We start from the raw sequence: 26,171 nt of genomic DNA, 5'->3' as shown, positions 1-26,171 counted from the left end.
TTGCTGACTTCATATAGTGCTGAGACATTCTGCAGAATTTAGCTGTAGCTATTCTTTCTGTCTCTCCCTCTCTTGTAAAGGTGTCTTTTCAGAGAGAATATTTAAATTCCATGAATACAAAAAAAATTATCCATCATTTAGCAATCTGGAATGGTAGGAGAATTAAGGTTTTGTCACCTATACAAAGGCATTTGCCTTTTCTGCAAATTGTGATTAAGTTCCAGTGTATGTGTCTTGGGGATCTGAGCTCACCAAGTGTGAGCACTGACCACATGTTTTATCTCCTGCTTCCTCTCACTTAACTTGACACTAGTTAACAAGAGGACTTTTTCTTTTATGCCATGGAAGCTTGATTTCTAATGCTGTTTGAAACTCCAGGCATACTGTATCAGCTTGATCACTTCTCTGTGAATGCCACTTAAACTCCTTCTTAATGATCTTCACAGACTGGCAGCAGAATTCCCTGTGTGGTACAGACTAGACTTCAATTGCCTGTAGCTTTCTACAGCCCTGTTTTCAGATTTGGGTCCTGTTTCCCACCTACCATCCATCTGCTGCCACTTTTAAGCAATACATCAGTGTTTCAGTAGTGTCATGTTTTAGTTCCTGTAGAGCTCTGAAATTATCTTTATGCTCTCTTTCATTTGTATAGATTTATGATTTTTAACTCGATATTTCATTGAATTCTGGACCCATTCAACTTGGATGTGACCTCAAGAAATCTTCTAGTCCACCTTCAATGTTGCAACAGTCCATTAGGCTTATTCTTTGGAGAACCTTCTTGCATGGGAACATTCCTAGGCTTTTCAAGACCAAACACAGGGGCAAGTTTATCTTTTTGGCAAGGCTTTGGTTCATGCACTATGCTCTTTTAAACAGACATCTCCTATTGTTTCTCCTGGCTTTCTAGCCGGCCTCGGTGTTTTTTGGTTTTTGTTGTTTTTTTTTTGTTTTATTTTTTAAACTTTAAACACTTGTTCTTCAAAAATTACATGTAGCCTGACTTAAGAGTTTTCATTTAACTTGTCTGTTTCTATATTCTCACTTGGACTCAATATAGTTTTACTTTTAATTACCTTCTTTACAGTGAAACCAAAAGAAGGTAAAAGTCATCTGAACCTTTTGATTTGAGAATTTTTGGACTGTGAACCTTATCTTTTGTTCTCCAAATCATCTCCAAGCAATTTAACCTTGTGGCTGTTTCTTTCTAAGTTCATTTCAGCTGGTCATCTTGATTCTCTTTCTAAACTTAAACATTACCAAAGTGAACCTTTTTTTTAAAAGAATGTGTTGAACTGGGGCATGTGGCCCCTGTTGACAGTAATATGTCAAACTAAGTTAAGAGCTACTTTTTTTCCTATTGACTTTGAATTTCTGCAGAAAGCTGCCATTACACTGTATAAAATCAAAGTTTATATCAGCTCTGATGTAGCACTTAACAGCCTACTCAGGGACAGAGAAGGATTTAAAATCTCCTCTGTTCCTCACAATCACAGTCTGTAATCTCCATTACTATTTCAGTCTCTCCTCCACCTTTAATAAATCTAATGCTGTTCACTTTCTGTGCTAGCTGCATCAAAATGTACTGCAGAATCCCTATGGATTCACATTCTGGAGATAACCTTGACTCCTAAGATTTTCTTTTATGTAGACTGTTCTGCCATTGCAAGCAGACTGCCCTTCAGTCTTCTATTTCTGTCTCTTAAGTTCCTGCAGTGCAATTACACTGTCACTGTTGATGAAACCCATCTCTCTCAAATAGGTTCCCTTTATTCCAAAAGTTTTCTCATTCCAAACACTTCTGTCCCCTCTCTCCCAGTGCTAGTTGCTCAGCTGCTCTGAGCAACTGTGCCACTCAAGCTGGCCCCACACTTAATTCTGAAGAAAATTGGAAGAATGGTAACAGAGTTGTGGATTTCCAGTCTTGCACTTAATTAAGATGCTGCTTCTAGGTTTTCCTTCTCTTCCCACTCTGCTGTGGGGTTGCTGATACCACCTACATGTACACTGACAGGGAATTGTTTCTGGGGTGGCAGGACCTGCAGCCTGATGGAGACTCTGCCCCTGCACCGCAATCAGGCACTGGGCACACAATCTGCTGCCATCACCAACAGATTCCGTGCCTCAGAATGGGGGCCCTCAGGCTACTCTGCTAATGTACAGTGGGAATAGTGGCAATTTGCCTTAATTCAGTGAATTGCTGTCTGCTGGAGTCCAGCAGTGGGTATGTTTTGCTTTTGTTTGTCTGTCATCATTTTGTTTGTCTATCAGTGTGAATACCCACAGCAGGGGACTGAGAAGCTGTGGTGACAGCCTGCTGCAGCTGCTATAACTGAGCCTGCTATGAAACCAGGAATCAGAGCCCTGATTTTGATCTGAGAAACATGAGTTTAGAACTCTAACCTGTACCTAACTTCTGTTCTTCACATTTAGTAGTTTCCCATTTGCCTAGCAGAAAAGGGTTTGTTTGGGCAGTTTTCTCCAAACAACAAAAAAAATTGCTTTGTTCCATGGTAAACCTATTTGACATGTTTTTTGCATTCATATGTTGACTTTAGAAATAGAAAAAAAGTTGACTGCTCATTACATTATTTTTAACTAAAATCCCTGCTCACCTCCACACTACTGTAGGCTGATGGTAAATTGCTAGAAAGGGGAATGGATTGTAATGAGACATAAGAAATACTGGATTGTGATTGTAACAGCTGGTATATTTGACACAAGCTCATGAGCTATGTTATTAAGTAGAATTCAGGCAGCTGAGAGGGAGCTGTTTGTTTCTTCTGAGGATTTGGCTTTCAACTAGCTCCTACAGTTTCACTTCATTCTGGTTTTACAGAACAGTTGGAGAGAGAATGTCTGTCAGAAATAGTTGTGTGAGTGCATTCCCTTTGAGCAGCAGCTCTAGATAGACCCTAAAGAAGAATTATTTGCATGTGGGTTGATATACTGTACAGAAGAAATTACATACTATTAACAGTCTGTCCAGAATCACCAGGCACCTGCAAAGAAGTTTTTTCCAAGATATTTCTCTCTTTTATTTATCTCAGTTTCCAGTTCTGTCACTTAGCAGCACAAAATGCAGTTGCAATAATAAAGAAGAGTAAAAAGAGGGTAAACACATGCTGCCTGAAGAGGTGGTGAAGTTGCTGTGCAGATTTAATAGAAAGTGTACAACATATGGTTAGATACAGGGTTTGGTGGAGCCATTTGCAAGCAGCATTTAGATTGTTGCAAATATACTATTCATATCTAAATTACAATCCTTATGTATAATACTACAGTGAAGAATTTTAATTCTTTCTGGCAATTAAAGCAACAAAAAAAACCTTCAATGCTGACAGTGGGAATAGATCAGCATGAATGTATATTGCTTAAATTCCGAGATATGTGAAATATTTGGGAAGTATATTCTCTCTGTGGATGTGGTATAAATGTTCAATTAGGTGATAATAATAAATGTTATTGAATCATTGTAATGATTTTTTTACCAAAAAAAAAAAGGATATATGAAAAAATTATTTTACTCTAGGTGTGGAGTAACTCTTCATTTCTTCATCTAAATATTTCACAATGTGTAACTAGTGTATGGGAGATTCTATTTTGTGCTTTGTCTCCGTAGACTGAGTCTGAGGTTATTTTTCATTAACTTGGGAGTTAAGTAGGTGATAACATCCTTCTCCTATTAGCTTAAAGTATAAACCATCCAGTAGAAGATTACCACATTTTCGATTCTCTTGGAAGCTATGAAGACATTCCATGAGATTCCCAAAGCTGACTTTAGCAAAGAATCTTTCTATCTTCATATCTCTTTTCAAAAATTTAAATTACTTCTAGTAAAAAAAAAATGTAGGCATATTCTTAATACTATAAATACAATTTGAGTGAACAGAAATGTCTGATGCAATTTGGGAAGTTTCTTATCCAATTAGCTCTTTAAAGGATCAGATTAGAAATTCATTACAAAACACCACTTTGTGCCACCCACCAATTCTGCTGCTTCAAGCTAACTGAAGACCATTGAGAAGAGTGAATGCCTGAAATCAGAAACAGACAGACAACATCGCTGCTCTTGCATGCTCTTCCCATCTCCAGCAATAGATAGAGATGATGGCATCCTTGCTGCAGGTGAAACAGATACTCTTTTAAAAGTCTCCTCTGCACTTGCAACATATCTTGCTCGGCAGATCAAAGGAGACAGACACAAACAAGGTTCTTTTGCTTTAAGTTAGCACCAACTCTTGGGATCAATTTATAGTGACGGCTAATTGTCCTGTGGATTTTTTTTTTTTTGGCAGGATCATTTGTTATTTTCAGGCAACAGAAATCTGAAAGATTTGTAAGATGAGTCGGGAGCTTTCTCCCACACCTTTCAAAAACTGCAGAAAGCCTCATGCTTTGTCTGCCATTTGTAAAAATGCAACAGTTGGATAATGTTGGAAAATGTTGTGGTTGATAAATGAGTCCAGTTGCTGTATCATCTGTAACAAAAGCTTGTCTCTGCCATACTCAGACTGTGTATGCACCCTATGTGCAAATTATTGAGAAGGAATTTGGAAAAGATGTGCACATAAAAAAATCCTGTGCCACTTCCAGCATGATAGATGCCAATGGGGTTTTGTGGTTTTGGCAGGTGATTGCCCCTAAACAGAGCTGTCATGAAACATTTGAAAAACAAATATTTGTTTTCCTCCAATCACTAAATGTAAGGGTTCATTTTACCCAGGGCTAAGTGCACAGAATTGGGCAAACTGCAAACTTTTCTTAAGCCAGAAACTGAGAAGAGGATGAACATGAAGATTTGAAAGCTGAAAAGAAGGAGTGGTATGTAGTGCCATTGTCTCATACAAATCTTGCTTGGTTTCCTTAAGAAAAAAATAATTTAGGGTGTACTTAAACAGTAGATTCAGTTTCTTAGCTCACTGTTTACATTGCAAGTCTTTTGTCAACTGATACACAAGCTTTTCTATTCCCATAGGTGTTAGCTGGGCAGCCATCTGACTGTTTAATTTCCTAGTAAAGCAAAAGGTACAAGAGAGGTCAGGAGGTGGTAAAATATTCTGAAGAATTTGGATTTTGTTTTATGCGTTTAGCTCTGATATTCTTTACTCAACACCTTTAATTGCTTTCATTAACTCACCCAACCCTGATGAACTCCTTCAAATAGTAGCTAATTAAAACAGTACAGTACGAGGGGACTCTTGTGATTCAGCTACATGAAGGCTCAAGAGCATGTTTTAACATCCAAGTCTTATGTAAACTGACATAACTCTAAAGCAAACAAGGAAGATCACTCCAGCAGCAGTGTTACTGGAGTAGAGTCAACCTTCAATTAACTAAGAGCTGTCTTCTTCCTGGCATAAAGGTCCAGTTCTGTTGTTTCTGATGTTTCAAATGCATTGAACTAGCAAAAATACACTGTAACTAGTCTATCTGAAGAACTAGATGTGCCCTGTTTGTTTCTTTTCTTCAGTCTTTAGGCAATAGTCTGCTTTTGCAGGCTAAGTAAAAGAACCATACTAGTTGTTTTTGGAAGCTGGTTCAGTCCTTTTACTGCTTTAAAGTTTTGCTGTCCCTTGGGGGCCAAGTTGTCCTTAATTTTTGCAAGCATGACTAGATGATTTTGCAGTCCAATAGATCCTAAGGATCATCATGTGAAAAGGATATGCTATGAATTTCACTCCTTTCCATTTCTCTTTAAAAATTCTTTTTTGTTGTTTTATTCAAACTAACAGCTGCAGAACAAAGTCAGCAGCTTACAATGCCATTTTTCTTAAAGGATGCTATTTTCTCCAACTTGCTAGTAAAAACACGATTTGTAGTATACAGACAATTTCAATCTTTTTCCTTTTATCATGCAAAATGAGTGAATAACTGAAACCTTCTCATCAGCATTTGCTGTTTGCATGGTATCTCTTACAAACATGGTTCAGTCTGTGCTCAGCCTTTTCTTTCCAGAGTTGCTTTTATTTCCATTTATGTTCTAGAGGGAAGAATAAATAATCTTCCTGATTCCAGGCAAGATTTACAACTGCTGTAATGCTTTGGGCCATCATTGCCACACTGCTGCAGGAAACTACAGTGGTGGCTCTCAGCACGCCTGAGCAGAATTAGTTCAATGTTAAATGCCATCAGCTTTTCTAATTTGCATGAAGGGTCTGTCTTAAGTTAATATGGTTATTAACTGACCCAAGGTCAAAAGTAAAGATTTACTGAGATAACGAGGAGGACTTACTCAGCCATATTTTTTTCTTGATAGACTGTGACAATTGGTAATATAATTAATGAGTGAGTGAAGCTGGTGACTAAGATGCCCTTTTTCTAAATCATACTTTGAAGACTTTTTTTCTGTCTAGGTCTGACTTGAAATAACAGTTAGTGTACTCTAATGTTTTAACTTACATGCTATTAAATATAGAAATAATTTAGTGAAGCCTGAAAGGCCTTCTCTCTAGAAGTGGCTATGTCTAGTATTCAGCTAAAGAATAAAATAAAGCACTACAGCCATGTAATGAATTTGTTTAAAATGAAGAGAGTTTACATGGTTGTCATGCCTTTTTTTTCCCCTCTTGTTTCAAGTGGGAGCATAGAAAGCAATGTCCACATGCTAATACACATACTTGAAGTCTTTATTTATACTTGCAACCATTGTTTCCTTCAAATATGTTCTGCATTTAAAAATAGTGTTAATCTTTAGAGAGTACAATTTATGGCTGTTTAATTACAGGAATGGTTTTGAGGTTTAGCTCAAAAAAGCAAAATAGTTTTAACTGCAGGAAATTCAGAGAAGCAATTAAATTGTTCATAAATTTGATGTGCTGGCAGCCCTGCTGCTCAGTCAGAGGACTTGTTTCTGAGTCTTTAAGAATTGGAAATTCTTATATTTTGCAGTTTAGTAACTGTAAAACTAAACTACAGTTTAGTTTTATGACTTGTCCAGTAAGAGAAATAGTCTTACAGTAAACAGAAAGCAATTGAATTGGTCTGCCTGATGATTTAACTTACAACATAAAAGGAGCTTCTTAAATCATAGTTCTTCCCTCTTGAAGCCTCCTGTTTGGCTTACATGTAAAGAACTAGAAGAGTTCACATCTCTTATATTTAATTTAAGGAAAATATTCAAGCACTTTATTCAGGCTCATTTTGATCCTGTCCATTATTCATCAGACAATTCAATGACTATTTTCTGTCAGAGAAATCTCCGTAATAAGAAAGAAAGCACTGAATTAGGAAACCATCATCTTTTTGTCTTGCTGTATAGAGGAAGTTTTATTGTTACATTACTTATATAAAAAGCCATCTAGATGGTGTGTCAGAAGTGTTTTGGGGAAGGGAACCTGCAGAGTAAGCTAAATTTTAACCTGTTCCTCCCCTTGAAAAATAACAACTTAAGAATGCATCGATGCAACTGCTGGTGCTACCTAACTCAGCTGTCATGGGGTCAGACCCAGCTGTTCACATGGTTGCAAATCCAAGCTTCACTTACCCAAGTGGCACATTCTCAATCCCATTGTTTTTAATGGAATTGACCAAAACAAGTTTATTTGTAATCTGAGCATCCACTGAAACCTGAGGGCTGAAACGCTAAAACAGTTGATTTCTGTCTCATGTATCTATACAAGTGAGGTAGAAGGAGGCTGTAGCTGCTGGTGGTAGAGAGAGCTCTGTGAGAGAGTTTTGTGATCCAATGGCTTGTTCATAAGGGAGCCATGCTGTAGATCTAACAGAAGAACTGTGGGCACTGTCTTTGTACTTGTGATTATTCTACTTTTTTCTAGTATCTGTGATCACAAAATCTGAAAATTCCTGTGTTGACTTCAATCCTAGTATACAGATTAAAAGAAGCACTTTACTGTTTAAACATGGGACAGCCATAATATACAACACTAATTTCCATTGAATACTCATTATATTTTATATATGTTTAAATAGTATAAGAGACACTCTAAAATAGTAGTGTTTAATTTAATTTATTCTCCTTGTATCCGTGAGCATATCAAACTAATGGGCAGTGGAATGTGGAACTGCCTATGCATGAAGAGGAGCATAGGGTCTCTGGCAAAGGACATTAGAGTAATGCAAATTAACTCCTTAGGCTTTTTGTGTTTAATGAAGGCTGTAAAGCCTGGAACTCCATAATTCTGTGCCTAAAATCATGGCTTCTTTTTAAAACTTCAGTATTCAAACTTGTCAGTTTGGATTCTCATCATACTTTGTTCCTCGTGCTAATCCTTTCATAGCCTGCATTACATGTAATTCACTAGTTATTAGTTGTTCTTATTGTTGCTATTATTACAGGTTTACTGCTTGCTTCATTCTAAATCAAACCACTAATAATAAGACAAGACCCTTGATAAATACCTTGTTTTAGCATCTGCTGAAGATACAGCATGTCACTGAGGCCTGTACTATGACCCTGTCCTGTCCATGTCCTAATGCCAAAATATAACATTTATATTCAACATCAAGCAGAGACTGAAACCCAAGAGGTTCCCGTTGAACATCATGAAACACATTTTTATTGTAAGGATGACTGGGCACTGCAATGATTTCCCATCGAGGTTGGGGAGTCCTTGTCCTTGGAGATATTCCGAAGCTATCTATACACATTCATGTTCCTGGGCAACAGGCTCTGCGTGGCCCTGCTTGAGCAGCACAGCTGGACCAGATGTCCTTCAGAACTCCTTCCACACAGGTCTCTTCCAACCTCAATCATCCTTCTGTGAGCTTTATAAAAACACAGCCCCTGGCTGTCTGGAACACTTTGCATGAAAACAGCAGGGAAAAGGAAAACTTTTCCTTCTTACTGGTACTGCACTACTGCTGCAGACCCGGCACAATTGCTATAGAGCAATGGGAGTAACTCCAGAAAGAACAAACCCTGAGCTGGCTGGAGAACTCCTACTCTGTGCTGCCTCATCTGAGGACACAGTCTGTGTAAATTTTAACCGTTTAAGGGCCAGACTCTGAATGGTACAAGTAACTGACTTAAAATACTTGTGATGATGTCAGATCAAGACTATGTAGTGATTGAGGAAGACCATCTTTTTGAGGGCAAACAGAGCAAAAAGAGGGAGTAGTTACTTTTTTCCGTTTGCTCATCAGGATGCTCAGGATTGCTAGTGGTTGGTTCAAGAGAGATGGCAGAATATGGGAGTCCTGAGTGTAGGATGCTTTGTCCAAGGACCTTTTTGATTCAAACTGAGGAGAGTAATTTCATTAAACTGTTTTTCTGGTGTTGGAGTGAAATATTAAAGTGAGTGAATGAAGTTAGGAAAAAAATTAATGGAAGAACAAATAAAGTAGGCACCCTTGGTATCCTGTTCACATTGTTATACTTGTATATTTGATAACCAGCACTTAAAACTCTTGCCATTAATGCCTGGAAGAAACTTGCAAGTGTCACATAACATTGGCTGAAACAAACAGCTCCCCATTTGCTGCTAAGTTACCATTAAAAAGAAAATAGAATTCCCCTTTATGTACAGAGTGATTTTAGCCTTTTCTGTGCCTGCCACTATGGTCTAGGAGTGTCATTTAGAGTGAAGGCATCACTCTAAATCACTTAATGGTATTGGAATTAAAATATACAGTCAAATTTACAAGCCTAGGAATGAATCTTCTGAAAGCACTTCATGCTGCATTGAGGATGTAATTATTGATTCCCCATGCAGTTTATTAGGCTCCTCCACCCCACCCCCTGCTTTCACACAGATGGTGTTGCAAATCACCCCTCAATGGTCACCTGCTTGAAAGGAAAGTTTCATATGCAAAGTGCTGTTCTTTGTTTAGTCATGATAGCTTGCAAGATATAAAATGAGGCAGCTATTTAAATTTGTTGTTACAGCACTTGAGCTGGGTACACAAGATTAAATAAAAAGAAAATTAGGAAGCAGATGCTTGTGGCTTAACAGAAGAATTGAGCTAAAAGATACTCTTTGTTACTGCTGGATATGAGTAATTTTACTAAGGCAGCTGTTTCCTTAATCAGGAAAAACACCAACCTCTTAAGATGACATCCAGATGTTTTCTGTATTACTTCACAATATAATGAGTTTCCATTTTATATGCCATATTTTTAATTTCAGTGACATTCACTTATATCAAATATACTTTCAAATGCATGTATCATCTTCCTGAACTGTAGAAGACCTCACTACTAAATGCATGACACATTCTGTACTCTTGGCATCCTTGGCTGGTGTTAGTTTACGAGTTGCTTCCAGGGCTGACAGTGCCTTTCACCAGCATCCAAACATGTTTGGACTTCTACAAGTTGCAGAAGACTTATTTTATTGGGGACAGATGGGCCTTGGGAAAGAGTTTTTTAGTGCTAGTGTCTCTTCATACTTTAGTTGTACAGTTGTATGGTGTCTCTTAAGTGGTGCCTGTTGTTCAAAGCAGGACGTACCCTAGTGTTAATTCATATGGGTTAAGATCCTGTTCCTCTTTTGTGGATTTTGTGTAAAAACATAGATTTCAAACTTCCACTAGCTCTTAGATGTGGGCTCAGTCTTCCATCATGGCTGCTGACACTTTTAATGCCTGCTAGCTTGCCATCTGTCCTTGCTTGAAACAAATTCTTTATTTGACTGGAGACCTGCAGTTCCAGGCTTTCTATTGCTGATAGGACACACAGCTGGCATCCCAAATCTTTGACACTGATTTGCTGACACTGAGCTGTTTCATAATTTATGTATTTGGGGTGGTGTGGTATTTCAGAGTCTTAAGATTTGAGCACAGTTTTTGCAGGTGTGAGTCTTGTTTACCTGTATTTGGAGCCTCGGGAGCCGCTTGCCAGCGCTCAGTTAATCCGTACGTGTGCAGTAAATCCAACTCATTACTCTTTGTGCATGCAGCTTATCGCACCTCTTGAAAAATTAAAGCTGCCCTGAGTCTGGGGTGAGGAATTCTCAAAGGCTTTTGTGAGTAACAAATTCCTTTTGTTATTATAGGCAATCATTGCAGTTTGTTTACTGCATTCATCACCGCCTTTTCTTGAATTATTGCAGCAGGGATATTATTCAGTGGTTGGTTCATAAGCTCTCCAGTGCTAATGGGTTGTAGCTAAGCTTCTAATTGTTCAAGTATACATAAGCTTTAAAAAAAGTATGCTTTTTGACGTTAGTAGATAAATGAACAGTAGCTTTTTCTCGTGTGTTCTAAAAGTTCTTCCTCTTAAATGGTTCTTGGAGTTTGTGTAAGCAGTCCTAAATACACATGAATAGCACAAAAGAAGATAACAAAATATAACAGGAACAAATCTTCCTTTATGATTTTTTTGAATTCTGCAGTTATCTAGCAATTCCTGTCTTCGTTTTTAAGTTTTAATGTACAAGTGAGTTATGGAAAACTTACTGTACATGACATTATTTCTTTGGTTTGTGCCTTGCACTCTTTTTTGACAGTTTATACCAATTAATTCTGACCTTCCTAAAATAAGATTTTCAAACACTGTATATCTACTTAGAAATTCTTTAGTTAAAAAATAACTGAAGTAATTACATACGTTAGCTACTGCTGATAACTTGAGGGGTCTTGTGCTTTTTGCTGTGTGCATTTGCATGAAATCTGGAAATCTCTCACTAATCCAGTTACTTCCATTTGATTAAGTTCTCTACAGTCTTTCCCAGAGAGGGGATACTCTTCATGGTACTATGTGACTTCTTTGGTACATCAGTCAGCTAGAAAAGAAAATTAATTTTCTTGCCACCAGTGAAACCATAACAAAAAAAAAAAAGCTAATTGAATAAAAGAGAAGAGATTTTTTTTTTTAATCTAATCTAATTTTTGCAATAAGCAGCTTTTTTATGTGAACTTTCTTCTACGAGCTGGTGACCAGCATACTGGATTATTCTGGAAAGGGTAGTACAAATCTAAAAGCTTACTCATGTTTGTCACTTCCTGTAGTTATGAAAAAGACACGTGCTGTTCTAGCAGTTTGCAGGTGAGTGGTTGCTCACAGATACCACAAGCTGCCTGAATCTCTCCAGTAAGTAATTTGCATATTTCTACAATCACTGTTTTCAAAAGCTTTGAGAAGAGTTGTACAGATGGGCGCAGATGCTTTGGGTTTGACGTTCTGCTTGCAAACTGGAAAGCCTTCCCAAAACTCAGAGTGGTGAAGAGCGTGATGCTGACTGGTGTCAGTGTGTGCCATTGTGTTGATCAGCTCTGGCTGATCTTTGGCTGCTGTAGGTGTAGCCTCAGATGGAGCTACTTGTTTTGAATGCCCTGTCCCCCTCTTCTGTATCCTGGCAGGAAAACTTGAGACGGGGTGCAGACCTGAGCTGGAGGTGGGCTCGTGCTGGTGTGGCATTTCACATGCTCAAGTCCAGCAGGACTGAGGCTGGCCCAAAGCCAGGAAATCGGTCTTGAACAGTCTCTTTCCTGGGGAAAATGGTCAAAACACACTCTTGCACTCTTGACACTTGTGGATCTAGATGTACAAAATACTTCTACAGCTGTGAAAGTTCTCTTTGCAGGCCATTTGGCTTCTTCTGTTGGCACTGATGATCACACTGATGTGATTCATTATAATGCTTGTTTCCAGAAATGTTATTAATTTGTCTCCTCACCTTTTAGCACAGAATATTCATAAATTACTTCAACTCAGCTGGAAGTGAGTGCTGAATAAAATACAACTCACTGGCACCTGCTAGTGTCAAGGTGACAGTAATTGTAAAAGCACTAGTTGCTGATGAATTAACACCAGCATCTGGGTAACTTATCCAGCTGCCATAAACACTGAAAATGTGTTATAGGAAATAGGTTTCAAATAATTTGACTGTTAGATATGGTATCACTTGGTATTGCAGACAGTGGCAGAATTCAGTTTACACTATTTCAAGTGTTCTGTTATGTCAGGTAGAGTACCACAATTTTTGTAGCATTTCTAGTCTTTCATTGTAGAAATAAAACAACTATAAATACAGCAAAAATCCTGGATTATCTATCAGTAAAGAAGGTATTGGAACAAGTTGTTCTGAGAGGGTTCTTTTTTTGTTAGCTGATCATTTTGAACCCAAATCAACATTTGTTATGCTGAGAGGATTTCTATTCAGTGTTCTGAAGAGCAGGAAAGCAGCCTGTCCCTGTTCATTTTTCTGCTCTCGTTTTCTGCTTTTGCACTGAAATATTCATTCCTTGCCCTGCTGGGAAAGGGAGTCAGGTACAGGAAAGAAAGCAATAAATCTTACTTAGTGACTTGTCAGTTTTTATCTGTAAATATAAAAACAAAAATGAGAAACGCTTAATTTGATAGAATTAGAAATGTTGAGAAAATGTCTATGTCAATTGAAAAAAATATTAAAATACAGCATTCCTTCCTTTGATGTTAAATTTTAACTTCTGGTTCCCTTTATGTGGAGGACTTCTTAAGGCAGAATTCTGGCTGTTCTTTAATTTATGATGCTGTACCATGTTATGCCTTTTTTAAAATTAGATGTGCCACATACGCAATTCTAAGATATTTGTTTCCTGTGCTTTCTTTTCTTCCTGATTAGCAATAGCAATTAAAACTACAATGAGGTAATCTGACATTTTCAAAGGGATTTGTCATTCCAGCCAGAGGAAACATTTTTGTTTATCCAGAGGAGATAACATTCTTGCAGTATAATAAAAGCCAGTGCTCACCAGATGACAGGTCTGGTCTTTGCCCTGTGGTTGCATCTTTGCAGGCAGAGCCTTGTTTCTCTGTGGGAACACTCTTTTCCCTAATAAGATTTGTTAATGGACAGAAGAGTCTGCAAGATCTGATTGATTGTGGCATTGGGTGTTCTAACATTAGCATCACAGTTGTGGATATATGATCTCTTAGTTAATTAGTTTGTTCTCTCTTATAAAGACCAAAAATACTTATATGTATTTAAGAAATATTTGAGGCTGTCTAATGAGTGAGAAAATAATGTCTTGTTCCCTGGCTTGGTGTGTGTGTTGCCTATGGACTGTAATGGGAAAGACGAGTGTGTGCAGCAGTGAGGTGGATTTCTTGTTTACCTACCAGTGCTTACTCAAATGTTCTTCAAAGAATTGCTGGCTTGGAGTAATGCTGGTGGTCTGACGTGACTTTTGTGTTTGTAACAATTCACAGCCTACTAACATAAACAGAGATTGAAATAGAAAGTATAGTAACTCTGTTTTCTGCCTAATCTATTGTATGATTATAGTAAGTATCTAATTTGTTTTTATGCTGACTTTGAGTAGGACTGTGGAGTGTGAAGGAGTCTGTATTTATTTCATGGAGGAGTCCATCTTACACAGGACCTTCACACAGTGTGAATCAGCATTATACTTTAAAAAAATGCTAGTAACACCTTAGAGTTTAAAAAGATAATTATCTCACATCTGGAGTCTGACTACTAGCAAAAATTAGGTTAAAGAGAAATGCTTGAGAAAGCATTTCATATCCTGCCCAACTTTATAGTTTTAAATACTGATCATGTATTTGGGACTGGTCTCAATTATTTTCTGTTCTGAGTCACAGTGCTTCACCTAGAATGGTGTTTAGCTGAATTAAATACCAGTGCAATTTTTAGTGGCTTCATTCTCCTTAAAGGTAATCATGGTACTTTGCTGTGAATCCTCAATTTAAAAGAAGGGATTGATGGCGATGTGGCTTACTCTGTGCACCACCTGGTAAAGGGAATGCCAATATGCCAAGGAAGTAACTCCACAGTTCCCCTTCTTTAAAAAGTAAGCTGTCTAGATATGATAGAGCATTGGAAAAAGTGATAGAGGCCTCAGGAGTGCTTTGTAGACTTTTGTATTTGTAGGCAAATATTTAAACTAAGCATGGAGTGAAGGGTGTGTCCAGGTATGTGACTGTGACAGCTTCTCCCAGGTCTGACCCAGTTGGAGTACTTTATGTAAGTAATTTTTCATTACTGCTGGATGAGCATTCATGAGGTAATGCCAGGAAAGGTCCTTGAGGCTCTAAAGATAACCACTGGGATGGGAAATTTTGCCCTGGATGTTTTTCCTTTATTATATGTAATGTCTCTGATTTTTGTGCTCTTTCATTTCTGCCTTTGTTTTGTGTTTCTTGTAATGGCTGTCATAGTTTGTGCTTACCAAACAATCACTTTACTGCTGGTAGTGGGGAAGGATCAGGGCTTGGCAAAAGTTGAAATTCAATTCAGAAGCACAGATAATAAGTAGAAGTTCCTATTGTTTATTTACTTTTATTACCCAAAAAAATCTTACCCAGCACAATATTTATTTCTTGTCCAATACTGTAGGTTTCCGCAGAAGAAAAATACAGAACATTGTGGATGATGTGCAATAATTGCAGAACCTGCTTTTCCTATTATTATTATTATTAACTTCTAAAGTTGCAAATTGAGAAATAAAGGGGTTTCTTTATTTATCTTCACCCTTTTACCCTTGCTGAAAGAGTATAATTTTACTGCATGAGGCTGCAATTTAGTGTGCTCAGTCATTCAGTGTTGTTGTAGTCTTGTCATTATTGTCTATGCCATTCTTCATACATAGTGATTTACCTGTCAGTTGTTCAGCCATGTTAAATAAGACTTAGAGATAAAAGTAGACAATGTCCATAGTTGATTTTTATTTTTAGCTTTGGAAGGAGGAAAATCACCAGCATGCATTAGTAATTACCTGTTGAAATTCTCATGAAAACAAGAAGTGCATCTTCACCTCAGCACTTGTTTCAAAATTGTACGATTGTTTAAAAATATTTTTAAATTCATTTGTTCCTAATTGCCTACAATGAAAAAATTTTAGTGCATTAGAAGAGGTACATTTTGGACAAGAAAGAAGTTAGAATGCCTGGCTTCACTGTGTATTCTAATGTTGGTATTCAGGACACTAGCTGTGACAGGACTGAATTACCTTTTCCTTCAATATCCATACGTGGAACAATACTTACTGCTGTGTATCTCATGTGTTTGGGTTTTGATAGCCATTATTTGTGACATTCCCATAAAGCAGGCATTTTTTATTTTGAGAGGATTTATGTCATGTGTAAAATAAATACAGTAGAATTTTAAAAATATGTTAGTGTTGGTAGAAATACTTCAAAGTAAAGCATTATTGCTCTACATCAAATTTTTGTCCAGAAGCAATTATTGTAAAAGATCTCATTCTGAGCTCGCATGTAATCTTTCTAATGATGAAGGATTGATACAGCCTACAAGGTACAGCAGGTACTGAGCCTTGCTGCCTCTACTGATTTAGTGTGTGTGTTTTGAAGGGGAGATCTCCTCTTGTCCTTACATAAACATCTAAAAAGAATACATGTGGCACCTTTAACAGCATTCCATGAGATACCTATCTAGCCCCTTTATGCATGGTTAAAAGTAGGGGGTTTGTGCTGTGCAGCAGATGCTCCTACAGAGTATCAGGGTCCTGGTGTGCCCCTGGCTTAGGAGGATGATTGTAACCACTCTCCTGTCAGTACTTCAATGTTTCAGGGCAGAGAGGCTGATGGGTTGATCACACCATATGCTGTGAAAGCTGAGGAAGGCCTCTCTTGTGCTATAAGAGCAAAGGATAGGTTTGGTTTCAGCAGACCAAGGTGAAAAACGTGGCTGTGAAACAAGGGAAAGCTTGTGCACTCTAGGTGGGTTACAGTGCCTGGCTCCTCCCAAGGAAATCTGCTAAGAGGTGATTATGTTCTGAGTGTTCACCAAGGCTTTAAGCCTCGGGAAGACTGAATGATGTGCTGGATAAAGATCACAAATCCATAACTAATTCTCATCAGAATCCACATAATTGGTAAATGGGGAAGTCAGAACTATTATGGATTGTGAAGGGATTTCCAAGCAAATTGTTTTCCCTGCTGCTTTGCTTCAAGTTTCTCCCAGAACTCTGATGCAATCCACTCAAGAAAGTTTTCTGACTCCAGACATAATTTGGCTTGAAATTACTTAACCTCCCTCAAAATATCTTTTACTGTAATTCTAAATCTTGGACTGTTGCCAGAGAAATCTTAAGATCTGTACCCTATGGAAAGACTGTGGCATGGGAGAGTTTGGAGCTTCTTTATAGTAACATGATTGTTCCAGAGTTTTATATTTACTCCTGATCACATATTTTTCAATAATAAAAACCTTCCTTCAGCTTGGCTTTTAGAAAGTGGTGTTTTACAAATAGTATTTTATATTTGTGGAAAGAAATTTCTTCATTACCTTGTTTTGCCTAGCAAATGTCTTTATATATTCACATCAACATATATGCATGCCTGCACCACAAGATGCATGAGATGTACAAACTGATTTCTAATACATAAATAAACATAAATCCATCATAAATATGTCTGAGGAGAAAAAACGAGTTGAAAGGAACCATTATTAGAAAGAGAGAACAATGAAGGTGACTTTGCTATTTTGACTACTACACCTGGGATAATCCTTTTCAGTGTTGCACAAGATCCCAGTGTAATTCCAAGCAGATAGGCCTTGAACATCCACATATTGAAATCACTAAATAGGTTTCTATATTTAAGTTGGAACAATATTGTTTCTAATTAAAAACTCTCTTAGTAGAGCACTCAGTGCACAAACAGTAAGGTTAATGTAACCTGAGCTGAGCAGGCAGTTGAAGGAAAGCAAAATCCTCTTTGTTCCAGCTTTTTAACTATTTACCTGGACACAAAAGTTCCTCTTGTTAAATTGTCTGTCATTCTTGTGGGCATATCGTAAGCATTTGGGGTTTTTCTGCTTCATGTTTTTGAAATGGAAGCTGAAACTCTTTACATGCTGCGTATCAGTTAAGTCTCATTGGCCACAGGGTTATATTCCAATTTTTTGATTAATTGTGGCACTGACACTCTCTAAGCCAGCTGAGTCCATAAAGAATGTAGCACTGCAAAATCTGTGAGGTTTATTTTTTTGTCGATGTTGGGGGGGGGGTGTTTTTGCCACAGACTGCCCATGCAAGGTTGGCAGCACAGCAGCCATGTGGCAACACAGCCCAGGCTCCCACAGCGTGCTGAGCCCTGTGAATAAACCTGACAGAGAGCAAAGGTGGCCTTGCTGCAGCTGTGTCCCCATGCTCCAGGAGGACATGGCACTTGGGGCAGGGAGCTGCTGGCCAGCCAGCCAGGGTGCAGCAGCATCCTTGGCTCACAGCCCCTTCCCTGAGCACAGGGTGCTGCAGAGACAGCCAGGAGTGCATGACCCACTCTGCAGGGTCAGGTCTGGCTGTATTGGTGGCTCTGGCTCGATGCTGGTGGTGGCAGGAGCAGGTCATCTGGGCATTGTCACTGTGTGTTCCTGCTGTGTGAGTTCTCTCCTCACCAGGTGCAATGGAAAGCAGGCTGTGCTGCTTCTTCCCTTTGGCGGCACGCTAAAGGAGCAGGGATGCTTCATTGTGCTGAGATGGATTGTGCCACATGCTCAATAGTTATATTAGCTAAATTAATTTAGTTGGAGCAAAAATGCATTTTCCAACACTTGGTTTCTTCTTAACTTCCAGGTTTTCCGAAAAAAGGCAGTGGAGCTTGGAGAGAAATTGCTACCTGCTTTCAACACTCCCACTGGGATACCTTGGGCATTACTTAATATCAAGAGGTAAAACTACTTCTTTTTACTAGAAACACATAAAAAATTCTGTTGAATCCATCTTTGCCACAAAACTATTACAATTGCTGCAGAGTTTTTTGTCCTTCTGGTTCTATAGTTTAAATTGGGAAATTTAAGAGGATATATGTTGCACACAGAAGGATAAATACAGAAATATATTTATTCATTTCAGAACAGTTTGTTTTTTTCAGTTAGTATGTTGTTCATCCTGAAGTCCTTTTAGTGTTGTTTTAGGTAGGCTAAGTGCATTAGGACATGTGCTACTTTGAAAGTTTTCTAGCCACTTTGTACTCTTATTTTTACCTGTTCTCAAACGTGGTATAAGTATGTCCTTCATAACAAGAAACAAGGAATACCGGCTACGAGAGACTCGCTGTTTTTTGCCCTCTCCCAAGGACTGATTTTGCTTTGGGCAGTCATGGTTTGAAGGCAGCACTGTGTTTGCTGCTCTGCAGGAGATGCTTGCTTTCCTGAAGTCACTCTTGCCTCCAGTATCTGGCTCCAGACATATCAACAATTCCTTGGTCCAACTCAGGACTGCTACCTGTGATACTGTGCTGGTAAAGAAAATGGTTTGTTTGCACTGCTTGGTGAAGCACACTGAAAATTACACCAGTGGGGTGTACTTGTGTATTCATAAGGACCCATCAGCTTTCTTCATACTGATAATAAACCCCAGCATCACTCATTACAAGAAAGTGGATAAAAAAATTTCACGTGTGTGTTGTGTGATGGTGATGTGGTTTTTTGAGTGTCTGCCTCCTTGACAGTCAGCATCTTCTGCTGTCCCTTGCTTGCTCTGTATTTATGAGTGCAACTTTTCCCCATAGTGGGATGGACATTGATATGTTGCTTGATTGGCTGTGTTTGCTTCTAGCTTCCCAGTAAACTGCTCAGGGCCAGTCCTACAGAAACCCTCTGGCATGTCAGTTCAGACAGGCTTATCTTCCACCTTCCTTTCAAACAGCAGTGAGGTAGAAAGCCAAAAAAAGCACGTCTGTGTGTGGGAGCAGCAGAGAGTTAGTGACTCCTGAACTTTCTCATCATTGAAGGGGCTGGTTAACTGCTGCCTGGTGATGATCCGTGGACTTTGGCATGCATGCTAACATTTTTTTCACAACAGGCTTTAATAAGTTCTGCACCAATTCAGTAGTGCAGCAGCTTGAGGCATGTTGGTAATTTGGTTTTAAGCTGTTAGAGAAACTTCTGAATACAAAAGCCTTGCATATGTTTGTAATTGCAACACAACAATACCTTGCTCTACATGGTATATTTAAGCATTCATGAAGTATTCAGGCTAAAAATACATCTTTTATATAGCCCTTATCTAAATCCCTCCTTAACTGTTAATATATCAATGTTCTTTTTGTATATAGTACAAATTATGTGGTAGATCTTCATGGTTTATTCTTACCTTCTCACAATTGCTGTGAGGCACTACAGATGTCAGCTGCAAACAGTGCAAGGTGGTAATGCAAAAGGGATTTTTTCTTACCTGGCACAAAAGTGAAAGAGGACTTCTGCTGAGAAAATTTCCTTTGCTGTGGCAGAAAAATTGGCATGAAATGCTGGATTCTTGATTATTCATTCTGAATCCTTGCACATCTGCCTAGCTTTGACCTTCAGTAGATGACTCTTCCATAATACTGTGAGTAAACAAATATGCTGTCATCCAGGCTTAGGAAATGCTAAGCCACTGAAGCCTGCATACATTGCGGATCTAATATGCCTCATTTCTGATTAGTATTTTGTTTGATTTTATTTTGATTTATGCTTCAAATTGGAAAACACTCGCAATAGATTATGGATGTCAGTGGTTATTTTTAAATTATTATTTCTGGATTAAGAGATGAGCTGGATATTTGTTTAACTTTGCAAATGTTCTTCAGAAAATAGTTGGTTTTCTCTGCTCATCCAGTATCATCATAGCCAGACTTGCTCACTTCTTGCCTGCCTCTGTGTGTAAAAATATATGTGTGCTTTTTTCTCCTTGCATACCAATGACATCCAACTGAAGTATTATTCTCTTTATCTTTTCCATTGTTTCAGTTCATCCTGCCTTTTTCCTCACCAGTTAGTAGTCATGGGACACTTACTGTCTTGTTTGTGGAACTCTTATTATCTAATATGATAAAAACTTCATTGTACTATTCTTCAGCCAAAAATATTTGCCAATTCATGAGTATGTGTGCTTCTAAAACTTCCTTTGGTCTCTAAAGTACAATTTAAGTAATTAGATCAGTGGTTTGTAGGTTTTTTTTTTTCGTTTTCTTTCTTTCTGAAGTTTCAGTTGCACTTCCACATTTCTGATGTTGCTTTGTATTTTCAGTTCACCTTTAGCATCTATTTTTCACTTCTGCTTGTGCTGCAAAATTTGAAGTTCCTTCTATGGCTCACTTGCTTATTTAATTAAACTGTGTGGTATAGCACTTGTGGACTCTTCTGGCTTAAAAGAAGGGTGAAAGGGCTGTAGATGGGGAAGCGTATAAAGCAGTGGTGGGTTGGCAGACATGTTTTAGTCTTATTTTGGGGGATAAGAAGCATAAACTGGCAAAACCACTTTTATTTTTTATTTGCTTACTTATTTATTTTCCTCTTTCACACAAGTCTTTTGGTTAGATGTTTCCTCTGCAGTACTTTTAAAATGCCAACTACAACAGTTTCTGAAAATATCACTAGATCCTTTCTTTCTTCTTCCTAGTAAGTTGTGACAATCTGGCTTCTCCATGCTAAAACTGTCATTTCTCTTTCTCTCTATAAACTTTGAGTAGTTTATGACTGATCAATCAGATTGCTTGTGTATTTCTGTAATTTATCTCTCAGATTTATAGAAATTAAAAAAATGTGAAATTATAACTCAGTGAGTTAAGTAATTTTAACAAATACCCAGATTTGCATCAAGTTTGCAAGATCAAGTAATCTTTTTAACATAAGTATTTATTATTACCCCTGTAACTATTGAAGGGGAAGCTGTATGGGGCTTGTGTTTATGGGATGATGCCCGCTGTCAGATACAGAAAAGAGCCCAGATTGTTGTTATTCTGTTGAATCAATCAGGAATAAATATCTGAGTATAAAAGTCTGTGCTTTTTTTTTTCTTTCTTTCAGATGGAAATTTTGTCTTTATGTCACTTTTTCCCCCTTTAAAAGCAGACCTGTATCTGGTTTTTAGTCACTGTTTCTGATAAGACCACATTACTCTTTGCCAGTAGGGAACCCAGAAGAATTTCTATATAAAAGAATATATTTTCCATTAAGTGTTTGCTCTTTATACATTGACCAGTTGCGTAGTTTTAAGGTTATTTATTGTGCTTTGTGTGCTGTGATGTAGCAATACTGTTAGGCATTAAAGTGCCTGCCTTTTTATGAAGAATCAATGTAGCATATAACCTTTAAGTGCATCTGAAACTTGGAAAGTAGTTATGCCTTGCCCTAATGAAAAAGTTTCAACTAGAGTAAATAATATTTTTATTTCTGGAAACATAACATACTGGAAACATAACAAACTGGAAATGGAGGTTCATAAGTGTTGTTGTGGCCTGTTTTTCTGGCTCACTGACAAATCTAGATTATATAATAATTTCTGGCTTAAGGGTCATGGGAAGTGTTGTATAGAAGGAAAAGCTGTGAGGTTTTGTTGGAGTGGGTCAGAGTGGGAAAGCCTAACAGAAGTTGAAAAAGAGGATTTTGAAATACACGTGATTAGTTTGTATTGAAATCAAACCACGGGGAGTGGTAAGATTTACTTGACATAATTGTAGAATGTTTACTGTGTCTGGTGTTAGTTCAGGATTCTTTGCTTTTTAGAGTTTAATATTGATTGTATATAAATAGTGGATCTGAGTTGTATGCAGTAGAACATATTTTAGGAAGTGAAATAGCAGGGGCCTTGCTAAATTGTTTGCACAAAGTAGTTATTCATAGGTAACTGAGGATGGAAGTGACAGAGCTACAATATTTATGTCACTGAGATGTTGTCAGCATGATTTTAAAGCAGGGTCCTCTTTGACTTTCAAAATTCCTATTTTTTTTTAATTGCTACATTTTTACAGCATAGTTAAGTTATGCCACAGGTCTTTCCAGGCCTCAAAATGTTTAAAGTTGAAACAAGAGTTCCTTGGCACTTCTGAGCCCTTGCAGCTACTGTGTATTCAGAGCAAGGAGAGACACGCATAGCACAGTTTCAAACACTGTTTTTTATTTCAAATCACTTGGGGGAAAAAAAAAAAAAGTTACCCATAGCTTTTTTTATTTAGAACAACTTTTTACCACCAGCTAAGATTTCTGTTCTGTGACAGTAGTGCTAAATAGGATGGTTCTCCCCACCATCTCAGCTTGCCCAGCAGAACCTGGCTGCTTCGGAGAGGGGTTTTATGCTAAAATGCTACAGTGATTTGGAGGGATGACACACACAGGTGGTGTTATCTTATGGGACACTCACTCTGGTATTTCAGACTGCTGGTGGCAGTGTTTTAGGTTGCAAGCATTTAAAGAAGCTTCTCTCAGCACTTTCCATGTAGGCGGAAATGTGGACAATACACCACCTTGGAGGTATGAAATGTTGGTCTTTAAAAAATGGAATTTGCTTGAAAATATTTCCAAGTTTCAAAGTAATTCCCAATTTCAAAACATGTCTGATGTCTCATGGTCTTCAAAATATCTTGTGTGTGTGGTACTTCATTAGAAAAACTCCAGTGTTCTTATGGAAATAATTCAGAAAAAAACAGAATGGTTCTTTTTGAGTTCTGTGACATCTCCAAAACATCATAATCAGTGCATCTAAGAGTACTTACCTTTATAGTTAGTAAGGAGTTTTAATGCATTGAGAAAGTTTGAGAATATTACAAAGGGATCCAAACATGTAAGTTCTTTGACAGCTTGATGCTCCCACTTACAGTCAGAACTGCCTGAAATGTGATTGATTGTTGCATTATTTTGCAAAATTTTTGTATGATGCTATATTCTTTAACAGAATTAGAAGTTCATGCTTTTACTCATCCAAGTGACACAAGAAGCACTTTCTTGCAGAGATTTAACCAGGATGGATAATTTAATTTTTTCTGGTTTGCACTGTTAACTCCAGTGTATAAATTTTAAAAAAAAAAAAAAAAAAAAAAAAAAATTTAAAAATCTGCAGAATTTTCAGAGATCTGCAGCGTTAAGTAAAGGTTATTCTTCAAATTTGACTGTATTTGGCAAAAATAAACCTATTTTCAAAGGGAGTTTAGAGATTAAAAACTTATACTCTCTGCACAGTTTGTTAGCATCCTGCAGAAGGTGTGTTTAGATGAAATCTTTAATTATATTCCTTCTGTCTAATTTTGGCATAATTTTAGAGGAAGAAATCAAAATTACCTAAGAAAAAAGCTAAAAGTAGCAGACATACTTTATAAAGGCTTTGTATGTGTGGTTTTGGCAAATGAATCCACTGATGTAATAAAGTGGTAATAAAAACAAAAAAGGATTTGGATATTGAGTTAAACACTGAGATTTCCCCTGCAGCAAAACAGACCAATGGAAAGCAGACTTTTGCCTTCAGGCATTTGGATTGCAGTGTGGATTTGCATTAGCACTGGATGCAAAGAGAATCCTGGCTGAACTTTGCCTCTCTAAAAACTACTTGTTTTGTGTTAAACAGCCAATTTTGCATAGAATGATCTGCTGTCTGGATATACCAATCTCTTTCCATTGACTAAAGAAGACCTTGCACAATTAATTGAAAGTACTGACATCTTGAGATGAGGAGCTTAATTGCATCCTGATTTATAAGTAACTAGTGACAAGGATGATTTCAGCAAAGGGTACATCTTTTTAGCACAGCCATTTCAGATCATTGCATGATTCATAAACAAGTTTACATTTCTTGAGTCAGTATTGAATGCAAAACAACCTGGAAAAATAGTTACACATGCTAAATAACAGAAAATTAGGAATTTCCATGTTTTAGGACATGTTAGAACACCACAGGAAACAAATTCCTTGCCATGTCTTTGCCTCATCCAGAATTCCTTGCTGTGTTGTCAGCTCAGCTGAAAAGAGTAGCTGGTTCCATATTGCATGACTAGTGCTTTGTATTCAAATCAGATATAACCTGTGGTTGTATCTGATTTACCATTAAGCAATATAAAAAAAATCTCATTTATATCACAAAAAAATCTCATTTAATATCACAAAAATTTCATGAGATAGTTCAAGGAATGTAGCTCTTTGTCAAGAAAGAAAAAGAACCAAGAAAAATATTATTTTGGTGATAGCCTATAATGATAGGCTTTATTATTCAACTAGCAGCTTCAATTCAATATTGTAATGCAGAATTTGTGTGGGAGGCCGCCCTCTGGATAACACAGGAAGAATTTGGGACCTATTATTATTATTATTGCAAAATATCCTTCTCAGTTTAAGTGCTTTCTTTATAGCCAGAAGAAAGATTCTAGTCCCAGACTCTAAGTTTAAACACTCTTTCCCCACATTTTATTAGTGCAATGTAAAATGAGTATAGATACTTGCAAGTTCATAATTATCATATTACTTATCTGTGTAAAAGCCTGTGTGAGTATTAGTTATGGTACTCCACAGCACAAAATGTACAATTACAAACACTTTATAGATCTCTGTAGTGCTAACAATGGTAATGGTAATAATAGGTAATGTGCTTTCACAAAAGCAAACAAACCTGCTGCCAGCCAGCCCCACAGAAACCAGCTGGTTACTGGAGGCTCCGCTTCATGGACCTTGTGCCCCTCATCACCAGACACTCCCCAGGGTATCAAAACCTTCCCTGACTATCATCAGATTTTGTTTTGATGGCTTAAAAAAAATGGAGAACTGCTTTTTTGGCATGTTATTTATAAAGATATAAAGGTTGTCTGTGCCAGAAAGGGGGAGGATAAGCAGGTTGAACTGCTGGTTTGTGTTTTGCCCTAGAAGAAACCAGGACTAAGAAGTTCATATGCCAATAGATGGCAGGTACCAAGCATGTACATCCAATTTCCTGCCAGTCCTTCACTGAAATGCTGTGACATAGGGTGGGAAAGTTGCATCAGATCCTCAGTTTGCTTCCTGAGATTTTAAACCTTTCTTTCTCCCCTGCAAGCTTTTGAAATTGCGTTTCTTGAAAATAGGATTTTATAAATGAACATATGGCTAAGGGTATTGCTTGTGCTCCTGCTTTAGCTGGGTAAGTGTTGTTATCACCTCGATATTGGCAGATAATCAGGAGTTATTTCTATGCCATACCTTCCTGTTGCCTAGGAGTTGCAAGGGAACCCTTAGTGTTGAATTGCCAGACATGTTTGAAAGTTGGAGTTGTTTGCGAAGATGTGCAGGATGAAGCTCAGTTCCAGATGAGATATGTTTGCATTTTGCCAGGAACAAGCTCCTGCTAGAGAGGGACACTGCAAAACGCACTGTGAAGCAGCTTGAGGAGCATTTATCCTGCCCTGAAATCAAGTGCCCAGGGCCTGACTTTTCCATAGCTGATGCTGACTGTGCTGGGAATGCTGACACCTGAGTGTAGGCACATTAATCTTTGCACTTGGTTCAAGATCATTTCCCTTTTAATTGCTTGTACCGTGTATGACCTAATTTTCATCTGTGTGTAGTAAATGATAATCTCACAACAGACAA

The 26,171-nt window shown here is 37.8% G+C and overlaps 1 protein-coding gene across 1 annotated transcript in view; it reads left to right on the top strand.

Annotated features, from left to right (window-relative positions):
- The window catches only part of MAN1A1 (mannosidase alpha class 1A member 1), a 141,473-nt gene that overhangs the window by 60,936 nt on the left and 54,366 nt on the right, over positions 1–26,171 (top strand). The window contains exon 5 of the mRNA XM_064413031.1: positions 18,439–18,533. Coding sequence (XP_064269101.1) covers positions 18,439–18,533 — 95 coding nt within the window. The remainder of the gene's footprint in view (positions 1–18,438; positions 18,534–26,171) is intronic.

This window comes from Passer domesticus, chromosome 3, assembly GCF_036417665.1.
Source record: "Passer domesticus isolate bPasDom1 chromosome 3, bPasDom1.hap1, whole genome shotgun sequence".
NCBI classification, from domain to species: Eukaryota; Metazoa; Chordata; class Aves; order Passeriformes; family Passeridae; genus Passer; species Passer domesticus.
The sequence above is the reverse complement of the archived record's forward strand: the minus strand, read 5'-3'. Positions and strand labels throughout refer to the sequence as shown.